Source organism: Taudactylus pleione, unplaced genomic scaffold (genome assembly GCF_031769625.1).
Source record: "Taudactylus pleione unplaced genomic scaffold, aTauple2 ptg000609l, whole genome shotgun sequence".
Classification (NCBI taxonomy): domain Eukaryota; kingdom Metazoa; phylum Chordata; class Amphibia; order Anura; family Myobatrachidae; genus Taudactylus; species Taudactylus pleione.
In genome coordinates, this window is record NW_028285011.1 from 3,594,030 (window position 1) to 3,606,135 (window position 12,106).

A 12,106-nucleotide genomic window follows, 5' to 3' on the forward strand; every position below is an offset into this window, starting at 1 on the left:
GTTAGAAAATCACATTCTTTTTGTATTCTATGGTTTTCACAAACGAGGCCAACTAATAAACGGACTCTGGCTAGATGGCTACGCATGACTCTCTGAGGCAGGCTGATCTTGATGTACCAAGCACGGTGACTGCATATTCTACTCAGTCTTTAGGGCCATCGTGGGTATTCAGTCGTGGTGCCTCTGCTGAACAATTGTGCAAGACTGCCATGTGGTCTTCTGACCACACTTTTCATAAGTTTGATGCCTTTGGTACTTTTGCCTCCCAGGATGCTTCCTTTGGGCGACAAGTTCACCTTTCTGCTCAGGAGTGTCCCCCACCATAAGGGTATTGCTTTAGGACATCTCCATGGTATCCCTGTGGATCCCTATGGACCCTGTTTAAAAAATATAGAGTTACGGTAGACTTGCCTAGATAACTCCTTTTCTTTGAGGTCCATAGGGTCCACAGGGCGCCCACCCTGACACGCCTGGCTTCATTGAGTGATTTTTTTTTTTTCGGTTACCAGTTCCCTCATCTTCTGCAAGTGTGTTTCTGGTGTATGATTGTTCTTCTTTCTTCTCTTTCCTTCTCCTGCCTTGAGGCTTGTTAACTAAACTGAAGTCCTATGGCTAGGGGCGGGGTATATATGGAGGAAGACCCGGAGCATTCTGGGACCCAAAGCTTTAATTGTTTGGTGCCTCGTCTTCCAACCATAATATCCCCATGGTATCCCTGTGAACTCTATGGACCTTGAAGAAAAGGAGTTATCTAGGTAAGTCTACCATAACTCTATATTTTGTCCTAAGCCAACTACACTACAGTATGGTTTTGGTTTGTGGAAGAAAACCAGAGTAAATTCGCACATGTGAAGAACACGCAATCCTGAAATAGAAAGGGCCTTTATGGGATTAGATAGGGCCTTTATGGGAACAAAACTCTGAGTCAGCAAGCTAACCATTGCGCCACTGGGCTGAGACTTGCTGCTTACAATTTGGAAGACTTTTAAAATAGACACCCCCCTCTCCCAATTGTTTAATTTCCTGCAATAGTTACTTGCATGTCACTTCATATCTTCTAATATAGTGCAAATTAAATGTTCACAGGTGTGATTTATATATTTATCTGGATTTTCTATCAATCTAGAAATTGTGATTACTTGACTGTGGCCTATTTAAAATCATCCCTCCATCAAAAAAACTGATGCATCTTGCTGATTGCATAAAAAGATGTTTTTGCGGGCAGCAGCACTAAACATACTGTTAATCTATCTTCATGCCATGCTTATTTGCAATGTCTAAACAGAGACAATATATTATGCAAGTAGAGTTTACTTTGGAGATTATACCCCATAAATAATACACATTTTAAATTACTTTTTCTTCTAGGTTCTCAGTAAGGAGGAGTATGCGTGTTGGTTGAAATTTCATTTACAAGCAGAATCCTCATTAGAAAATCGCGAAGAGCTACTGTTCCAATCTGCAGTTCGTCTGGAGACCAATCTACATTTGCTGGGTGAGTTTATTAATCCTCCTTTCACAGACGTATAGGTGAAAGCTGTTCTCTTAATTTTATAAGATACACATTTATACTGTTGGCTCATAATATTTAAGAGACCTTTGAAACAAGAGCGTTATTTAAATTGGTACTCTCTCCAGCACCTTTTTGTTAATTACTCCCATTTACGAGTGAGAATTCTTGGAATCTTTTCCTTGAGCTATGTAACTATTAACCCAGGCTGCAAGATATAATTATTTTGTGTTTTGCTACAGTATATCCAGTGCAAGGGAATCTAGGGAATTAATAGTACTGTTCCCTCTTCATTTGAATGGAAGAAACTTTAATCACAATCACTGGTGGGTATTTGTGATCAAAGGAAGAATAAACAATTCTGTTTGGCCCAAAGCAGTGGCATTTCAACAACTGTTTTATTTCTTTGTGATAAGACATGATTAAAAATATTTAACTATTCTAGTGCGGCATTGTGGGTAAATAAATTTACTAAGTGACCTGGAGTTACTTTGTCTGACTGTACTCCTCTGTGTCTGTGGTTTAGTGTAGTATGTGAGGCCTGACTGTATAGCTCTCCATAAGAACACAACTGGACTTCGCCACTAGTGCTGAAACAGTGGCCACTTCAGGGAATAAGGAATAATCTAACACTTTCAACTGTAGTACTGTATGTTAGATTTAAGGGGCGTTTGAGGCCTTTTGCAGAAAATATTGGATCACACTGCTTAGGCCTGTGTGCATTGTTCTCCACACTAATACAAAATAACACAATGAATAAGAAATCACACAGCACAAACAACAAATTTTGAAGGAGGTGAATAAATACCACCACCTAAACATGGATTGCTAGCTACAATGGCTGACCAATTGCATCATCAGTAGAGGGACAAACCATACTCTGCAAAGATAAATTATTCTCGGTCCTGGAGGCTGCTTGTAACCTCTTCAGGGCCATTTTGGTAGCCACGTCTAGATTACAATAACAACGTTACATGCCAATTTTAAAATTAAAATCTTCTAGGTGAAAATTAAATGGAGAGACCAAAATGTATTAGTAATTTTTATATTAAATCTATTTAATTTCTGCTGAGCTAGTCACATATTTGAATTTGCACACATGGCATGTTTCTCATATGCATATAAAAGTGCTTATACATTTGTTACATCTAGAGCTTTTTCATTTTGGGAATTTAGAGCTGAAAATACTATTGATTTCTTAAGGTTTTGAGAAATGAATATCTAAAAATATATATTGTGATCATATTTGCTGAGCTGCAGTTTTATTTAAGCTTCAGGTGACTGTTTCTGGTTAATGAAACTGCTGCAGTTTGAGTCCTAACCCAGGATATTATAAACTTTATAGGCAGCACAGCATTAGCGTTGCTTCCACACACTGTCTGGTTGTATTCTGACCAGGGCACAATATGTCTGTAGTTTGTATGTTCTCCCAGTGTTTCTTTTTCTGTGTTTTCTCCTAGTACTCTGGTTTCCACCCATACTCCTAAAACATAATAGTAACTGGCTTCTGACTAAAATGAGCCTGTGTGTGTCATGTGGTAGGAAATTTAGAGTATTAACTCCACTATGGCAAGGAGTGATGTGAATTATTAAATGTTCTTGTTAAAGATAGATTTGGCCAGGTCTATCAGTTGTAAGAAGGTGGTGAGGGGTTAAATTGTTTTAACTGGTCTTCTCAGCTATTTTTAGAACAGGCAATTGTTCATGTAGAAATATTGCCCCTCTTCCAGGCAATTTTGTCCTTTGGAACGGATCGGATCTATTGAATATTACTGTAAAACAGTATGTTAGTGTGTTATTTTAATGCTTTCAAAATCAGTTTTTTTTTGGGGGGGGGGGTTTCTTTTACCCACTTAACTGGTAAATATTTTTTCCAAAAACCGCTCAGACATTGTCAAGGTTTTGAGGTCAGAGGTTGGTCAAAAACATTTGATTTTATAACTTATCCAAAACAATTTTTTTTTTAACAAATAGCATTAATATAGGTTTTTTTTTTTTTTTTTTTTTGCAACATATCAGTCATCAATATATCGGACTATTGATGAATGGAACATCAAACGAAACAGAAGAAAAAGACAGGCTCTTTGCTGGGGCACACTTGAATGAAAATTTGGATATGAAGTAAATTAAAATATAACTTTTATTATATCTTTCTAAAATTTAAGAGGTGTATATATGAATTATTTTGCTTGAAACAAGAAAAATAGACAAGTTTTAACATTTTAAAACAATGTGCTGGTGTTTTAACAATTAACACATACACTTACTCAAATGGAGAAAGTATTTAAGTGAATTCTGCATTTCACTGAACATTTTTTTTAATGAATATCAACCATCCACTGTGCATACATCAAAGTACACAGATAATAAGTTCTGCTGATTGGTTATATGTTCACTGTCCCATGTGCCATCCTATACCGTTCCTCAACCAGTGTAAATACTTACAGCACCTGGTATTCCTAGGTGGTCTCCCATCCAAGTATTGACCAGGCCTCCTACTGTATCGCTTCCAAGATCAGATGAGATTGGGCCGAATCAGTGAAGTATGACTGTAGGTTTGGTCCCTCATATAGGTGAGAAATGCCCTAGCACATGGTCTCACCGAATCATATAAATGTAGGACTATCTCTTTAAGAAAGAGTCCATTATATTAATGAGTCATAAGTCAAAAAAAGTAATGCATAGGCATACTTTAATCATTGGACATAAACAATAATATACGTTTTTTAACTGTTGAAACATACACTTACATCATACTTTAATCATAGGACATAAATAATTATATACGCTTTTTTACTGTCGACACAATCAGACAGTATTATCACATTTAATAAATGTTTCAAGCGAACTTATTCTGGTAGTGCAAGTTTTATTGTCAATTCACCATGTTATTACTTGTTACCTTAAGGATAGTGTAACCGCTAGTATAGTCAAAATTCCTAGGTATCCCCTGTGATACTCAGTCCAAAACAACAGTCTTGAATACCATCCTGGTATAATCACAGTGCCTGGGTATCTAGTAATACACTCAGGGCCTGATTCAGACCCGCTCGCAAGTGGGTCGATGTTGGCCCAGTGCGCATGCGCACAACTGAGGCGGCTCTGTCGTGCGCATGTGCGAGACCCGAATAGCGACAGGCAAGCCGACGCTCCGGGTCTCGCTACAAAGGGGGCGTGCTGTCGATGGTGAGGACAGCAAGCCCCCTTTGGTGGGCGTGCTGGGGACGTGGCTGCCCAGATGGAGGCGTTCCCATGGGAACGCCTACCACCTGGGGCCGGCCCCACTAACATCACAAGTGATGTCAGTGGGAGTGCTCTCAGCTCTGTTTGAGCCGTAAGCACTCCAGGGCTTGTGGCAACGAGACCCTACCACAAGGGTCTCATCGCAAGCCCGATGGTCTTGACCATCGCGACCATCTTCCTGGCCGCTCGCTATAGCTGTGGGTGGTCACCCACAGCTATGAGAGCGGCCTGGAGGCCGCTCTAAAAATTAAGAGGGACGGCCCTGATTCAGAGCGAGCGCTCTGTCAGAGCGTCCGGCTCTAAATCAGGGCCTCAGTCCAAACAAACTGTCTAGGATAATATCCTGGTCTGCTCTCTTTCTGTGTGTTGTATTTTAATCCGCTGTATTGGTCTCTTAAAGTATATCTACCATTGCAAACAATAGCGGAAAAAGACATCAGATGTTGCATATATGTGAGACCTTTTAACAAGCTTTTTGTCTTTAAACATATGTTTGAACACATATAATCAAACACGTGCTAAACCATAGTCTCTCAGAAATGAAGTACCTGCATATTGAGAGTTCATCAAGAGCAGAGAGCAGTGTCAGATATTGCATGTAAATAGTTATATATATCCTTATTTCAAGCACATTGTCTCAAATGTGTTAGGTGAGACTTAAGTCTGAAAGACAGGTGTACCCAAGACAAGAAATAGTTTGTATGCTGAGATCGCTGAACAGACATAAATGTCCGTCAGCTAATACGATACCAGCAACAGTGTGGAGCTCGGTCTGTGCATTGACTGGCTCTCCCACAGCGAAGTGCAGATATACAGAGGACGCACATTTCACCCTGTAAAGGCTTGATCACCTCACCATTGCCGCGTACTGTCCATATCCCGGTTTTAAGCGTATGTCTATGTGCGCGTCACTAGTTGACCTAAGTTGCCAGGTGGACGGATAGGGGTTCCTAGGAGGCAGGTCCCGCCTCTCTAGATGACATTAACAAATGGCCCCCACGAGACCTCTGTGTTTAGACATTCTCCATGGAGATCAGGCATCGCAATGTTTTATGGTCAATGTAGTTTTAAGGGGCACTAGTGTGTATTAGTTGATCGTACTGTATGATTGAAACGATTAGGTTAGAAAAGAAATACCAGCTGTCAATAACACATTAAATGGTCACTTAAATATGTGTTGAGAAAGTGCGGTGATTACAGAAATTATATGTAAACACAAAATTCAAAGATTTAATTAATCTATTTGTATGGTAATTTTGAGATTGAATATCGATGTAAATTGATTTAATAATTTTTGGTTAATCATAGCCCCTATAAATTATGTTTCTAAGATCTATGTAAGTTTTTTTCTTATGACTGTGATAAAAATTATTGAAACATGACGATGTGTTAAACATGAGAATATGTGCTAGTATTGTTATGTTATTAGGTGTTAAAAAATATATATTTTTGTGAACATGATACTCCATATGAATAAGAGTAAAAATTGTAATAAAATAGGTAAATATTAGTCATATGTATAATACTATACAGCACCTTGTGTATTGTGAAGGTTAAAAAATGTGTGATAAAATAGTGATATGTTATTAATAAAAATATCAGTAACTGTTAAGTTTAATCTCTTGTGTGATGGTGTCATTTAATATAAAGTTACTCAAAATTATATCTGGGATAAATAGTGTGTATAATCAGTTAGTGAATACAAAGGTGAATTTGTTAGTACCACGTGTATATTAATGTGCGATAAAAGATAGATAGATATAAAGATACAAAAATATAGAAAATAAAAATAAAAAAATATATATATAACAAAATAATAAAAATATGTGTATGATCAGTTGGTGAAAAAAGTGTGGATTCATTAGTACCATGTGTGTAGTAATTAGGGATGTGCAGGCTCGGATAGGTTCGAGTTTGCACGTGGAGTTCGGATTTTTCCCTCCAAAAAAACGGAACTCAGAACGAGGCAAAACGTCATCTTACATGGACGAACATCATCATTCCTGGACAAAAGACCAGGAATGATGATGTTCGTCCATGTAAGATGACGTTTTGCCTCGTTCTGAGTTCCGTTTTTTTGGAGGGAAAAATCCGAACTCCACGTGCAAACTCGAACCTATCCGAGCCTGCACATCCCTAGTAGTAATATGTGATGACATATATTAAGTATCTTAATAATAAGTGAATATGTTAGAGAATATAAATTTGTGACTGTTTGATAAAAATTTATATTGTGAGAGATTAAAATGTCATCATAAATATATATACCTTTATAGATCTAATATAATGTATTGGTAAAGGTGGCTAGTGTTCTGTTTACTTTTACCCACACCTGACCCTAATATTCTCACCCAAAGATGACATCGTCGTAATAATGATACAGATCAAAAGGTTTTGTAGGAAACCCATAATGATTGTATATAGTACTAACTCCCATATAATAAAATATAAAAATGAGCTGATGACAAGAAGGAAAAAATGGATAAATTTAAATATTGTACCAATTATATTAAAACCCAAGCATTAAATAAATGACTGACAAGAGGTTGTTCTAAAATGGAACCAGTGAAATGACTTAAAATAATAGAGTATATAAGGAATAGATTTGTTTGCATTGGATTGATTGATTATAAGAAGACACTGTAGTTGGTATACTCGTTCATTCCCCTAGGAGTGAGAGCGGCCAGCTTGAAAGTCCATGTGCTTTCTCGTCTCATTACTTCCTGCATTATATCACCTCCACGAATCCCCAATTCGTAGATCTTTTAGATTATTCTGATGGTGTTTGTGAAAATGACGGGCAATTTTGTGAAATAAATTTGACTATTTCTGCAGTGTGGTTTAAAACCGTAATTTTATAAGGAAGAATCAACAGTTGTCAGTCATAAGGTGCATACACACTAGACGATATGCTCCCTGAGCGATATCGTCTAGTGTGTCCCCGGCAGGCTGTGCTCAATGTCGTTCATGACATTGAGCACAGCCGCTGAACGATATCATTAGCGATATCGTTCAGCGCCGGGCTCTCTCCCCCATTCCCTGACATGCAGCAACCTGACGAGGTCGTCAGGTTGGCCTGCATGTCAGCCCGATGAACGAGGATGACGAACGACCCGCGGGAACGCGCGTCGTCGTCATCGTTCATCTTTTTTGTGTTAAAAATGGACGATAAAGTGGACGACTGAACGATAACGATATCGTTATCGTTCAGTCGTCCACTTTAATCGCCCAGTGTGTACGCACCATTAAGCTAAACAAAAGTGGTGCAACTAAATATTTATAAATCTTGCCAACAATTTTAAACAAATGAAAAACTGCAAAAGTGTTTTCTGATCCAATTACACATTTTCCATCAAGTTATTTCTCAATGTGTTAGTAATTATACATTATAATTAGGGATTTATCCAAACTGTATTATTCATGTTAGATTTTTCAGAACTACAAGACAATAGTTTCAGTGATTTGCTGTTCTTACCATCTCCCTCCTTCTGTATAGACATATGATCAATAATACCTGTCTCAATTAATGGTAAGCAGAGGGTAGCAGTTTAAAAAGAGAGAATCAAACAGTAGTAGCTAGTCAGTTGCCCCAGTGCAATCGGTAACTGCTATGAAAGACGGTCAGCAAAGTTGTTTTTGATAATTGTCAGGTAAAGTGCGCTTTCCATAGAAATGATAACATTTTAAAGTGATTATGTAAATTAACTCTATGTACATGTACATTTGGCATACAGATGTGTCCTCATACTGCTGCAGTTGCGCCAAACAGTCCCCCTTGGCGCACCAGGTCAAGTGCTTTTTTGTCCACAAATATATTGGTAGATGTCTACAAGTGGGTAGGTGCGTAGTGACTGTGAGTAAGGAGGTTAGTCCACATAATGATTCCAAACCGGAGTAGGTTTTATTGAATATAACAGGATACATGTAATAGAAGACAAATAGCAGTCAATGCGATAAGGTATCAATCTCTTCTTGGGCTAAACACTATGGCGCTCCAATAGCACAGTGACACAAACTACTGCACATGCAGATTTTTTATAGCGGCATGTAAACAAGTTTTGTACCTGGAGTCTAATCAACTGAACTTTAAGTTTGGTGAATAATAATTTCTCAGACGTGTGATATTATTCAGATAGTCATGCACAATAACACATAGTTATGAGACAGCACATAGTGATTTACCATTTAACTACATATCAACAAAATGCGTCTTGATCGTTTCGACAAAGATGCACAACAAGACTTCACTGATTAGTTTGCTATGCAACACTTGTATATCTGTATGTAACAGAGCCTAAATCGAAACAGCGGCCACTGTTTTTTACCATGCCAAGTTCCATTGTGCTTTATATACAGATTCAGTCGCACACAGACATACAAGTGTCGCTAATCAAATGAATCGGTGCAGTCTCATCGTGCATCTTAGTCATTTCACATTGCGACTAAGACACATGTTTGGGCAAAAAAGGTGTTCGCCACTAGCAGAAACCCACGGGGCCTGGTTGATTATTCAAGTCAGGCTTCTTGCATGGTGTATTTGAGGCTAGTTGTATGAGGACACATCTGTATGTTTCACAATGGTTCTATACTGCGTAATCTATTGATCTCAAGCAAACACTTGTGCCATTAAAGACTTGAACTATATTACCAGTTATTAACAATAGTTTTACTATATACTGTATCAGTGTTCTCCCCAGAAAATGTTTCCAGCCAGGTGGCATCAAGAAGTAGCCGGGTAAAGGCCTTCGCAATAATAAAATGTTTTAAACCCTGACCTTATAATGATTTAAACTTGAAATACCATTTTATATATTCTCCTCTTATTTTATTAGAGACCCAGTCATCATATTATGAAAAAGCTGCAAAGTCTATAGGATCTGGTCCTTTTTATACAGCTCCCAGAAACTGTCCCCACTTGCAGGCTCCCGAAGTGCCAGGTGGTAGGCTGTTTCTTTCCGGGTGGTGCACCCACAAAAAACAGCCTGGGGAGAACACTGAGTATGGATAAGTTTGTCTGCATACTATATAAAATACCACCATGTGTGTCAGCTAGTACATTGATGGATATTGTTTTGCATATAAGAATTAAAACTTGGGAATGAACTACAATATTATCACTTTATTACTGTTTTAACTTAATGTTAGAATGGTTGAGTTCTAGAATGTAAAACTTTCTCATCTCCAGGTGCCACTGGCATAGAAGATCGCTTACAAGAAGGCGTTCCAGAGACTATTACTAGGCTACGCAAAGCTGGACTACAAATCTGGGTACTGACTGGAGATAAGCAGGAAACTGCTGTAAACATTGGGTATTCTTGCAAGCTTCTAGATCATGGGGATGATATCCTGACTTTAAATGCAGAATCTATGGTAAGATTTATTTGTACCTAGTGTAGTTGTAACCTATGTAGGAAAGAAAACCCTGAACAAGTCCTTATATATGAATGAAGGTTCCCTGGTTACTGAGCCTGGTGAGCTAAATGCATAAATATACGGAGAGGAGGTTATACCTGTAGTATGATTTCCAGTTACATGAAAGATTTGTAGCAGTGCTGATCTGTGACATCTGCACCATAGTGCACTGTAAACTGTGGATTAAAGTAAGAATGGATCCTTAAATTGTTTTACTGCATTTGCCATTATTTCCAGAAAATCCATTTTATTTCTCTGTACATGTCTGTTATTTTTCATATGGACCACTGTCATGATTATAGCTCAATCAGAATGATTGTCAATGTCATGATTTATGCTAATATCTGAATTGACTTGTAATGTTTTTCAGCAACATTCAGTATATAAGCAAACATAAGGTTAATGTATTTTGATAAAGGAAACAGACTTTACAGACCTGATTCCTTTCACTTTACCATGATTATTTACTAAGATATACTGAGTAAACTCTGAAGAGAAATAAACCCTTATTAGCACATTTAAGAGCTTCACAGATCCTAATAGCTTGGATAACACTCCTATGACTTTGGGAAATTAAACCATAATCAGGGATATGTTCCCTATAGGAAACAGAATGTATAGAGGCAATAATGCTCATGGTATATGTTTGTGTAGAAATCTATAACATCTGTTAGGCACTAGATATGCCGTGTACAGGTCTTGTAAGGAACCCACATGGCTAATGTATTTCCCCAAGTAATGAATATATCCAGAGCCGCACCGGGCCCGGCTCAAGGGGCGTGGCCTAATTGTGGGAGGTGTGGCCATGCCCCCTTAGGGGGAAACAGGGGGAAAAAAACATTTTAGCAGCAGCGCTGGGAGGGGGGGCGCTGGGAGCCCCTCAGCCCGGCGCACAGCCAATGGGGGGCACGATCAGCGTGATCGCTCCCCCATAGGCATAGGAGACTGCTCACAGCTGCTACGCAGCAGCTGGACCAGTCTCCCACTGCAGTCCAGCACACAGCAGCGTGTGCTGGGCTGCTATGATGTAGAACGGAGGGGGGGGCGGTGCCGGACCCGGGCCCCCGTCGGACCCCTTCAGCAAGCCCGGGTAATTTGTACCCCCCCCTCCTCTCGGCACCCCTGCATATATCACACTCCTGTTTCATATGTATATGGGAGAAAAATCATACAGTGTTAAGTAGAATTAATGCCATATTTATGTTACGTTCTAGAAGAGAGATATTACTAGTATTTTGGACCCATCATACGCCAGTGGGCGGTTAGGAAGGACAATTATGTATGGTTAACTTTTCTGATTTGTATTTCTACTATGTCTGGATTATCTACTGCAGCGCTCATTCGATTTAATTTATATAGGCAAAATGGATTTGCACACAAAACTGATGCAGAGAAAAAAGTGCATATAAGGGGTCAATAGGAATACAAAAATATATCAAGTTGCCTAGAACCCTCCAGACTTCTATTCTGTGGGTCTAAAGCCACAGCCATAATGGATTCTAGAAGTCACCAGGGAGTAAAAGCACAAGGCTTCAGGTAGTGGTTATTCAGTGTAAGGTGACTTCTAATATCCATTTTCTTATTAATAATGTTTACACCGTGCTTCTGCTTTAGAACACCAGCAAAAATGTACACTTTATGGAGTGTACACACGGTCAGATTTGTCAGACTTGTCAGATTTGTCAGATGAACGACTGAACGATTAAACGATTTGAACGATTTGGACGATTTGACCAAAGTTTTGAACGATTTGAACGATTGAACGATTTTTAACTGCATTAAAATGAATGGAATCGTCCAAGTCTGACTGCAAACCCATCAGATGTCAGATATCGTTATCTGACAAACGGGAACGCGCATCGTTGATCGTCCATCGTTCAGGCATGTCAGATATGAACGATTTTTCATCAGATATGAACGACTGAACGATTTTTAAATCGT

The 12,106-nt window shown here is 38.7% G+C and overlaps 1 protein-coding gene across 1 annotated transcript in view; it reads left to right on the plus strand.

Moving 5' to 3' along the window:
• ATP10A (ATPase phospholipid transporting 10A (putative)) overlaps positions 1–12,106 on the plus strand; it is a 196,016-nt gene that overhangs the window by 161,018 nt on the left and 22,892 nt on the right. Inside the window, exons 12-13 of the mRNA XM_088454092.1 lie at positions 1,369–1,495; positions 9,939–10,123. Coding sequence (XP_088310218.1) covers positions 1,369–1,495; positions 9,939–10,123 — 312 coding nt within the window. The remainder of the gene's footprint in view (positions 1–1,368; positions 1,496–9,938; positions 10,124–12,106) is intronic.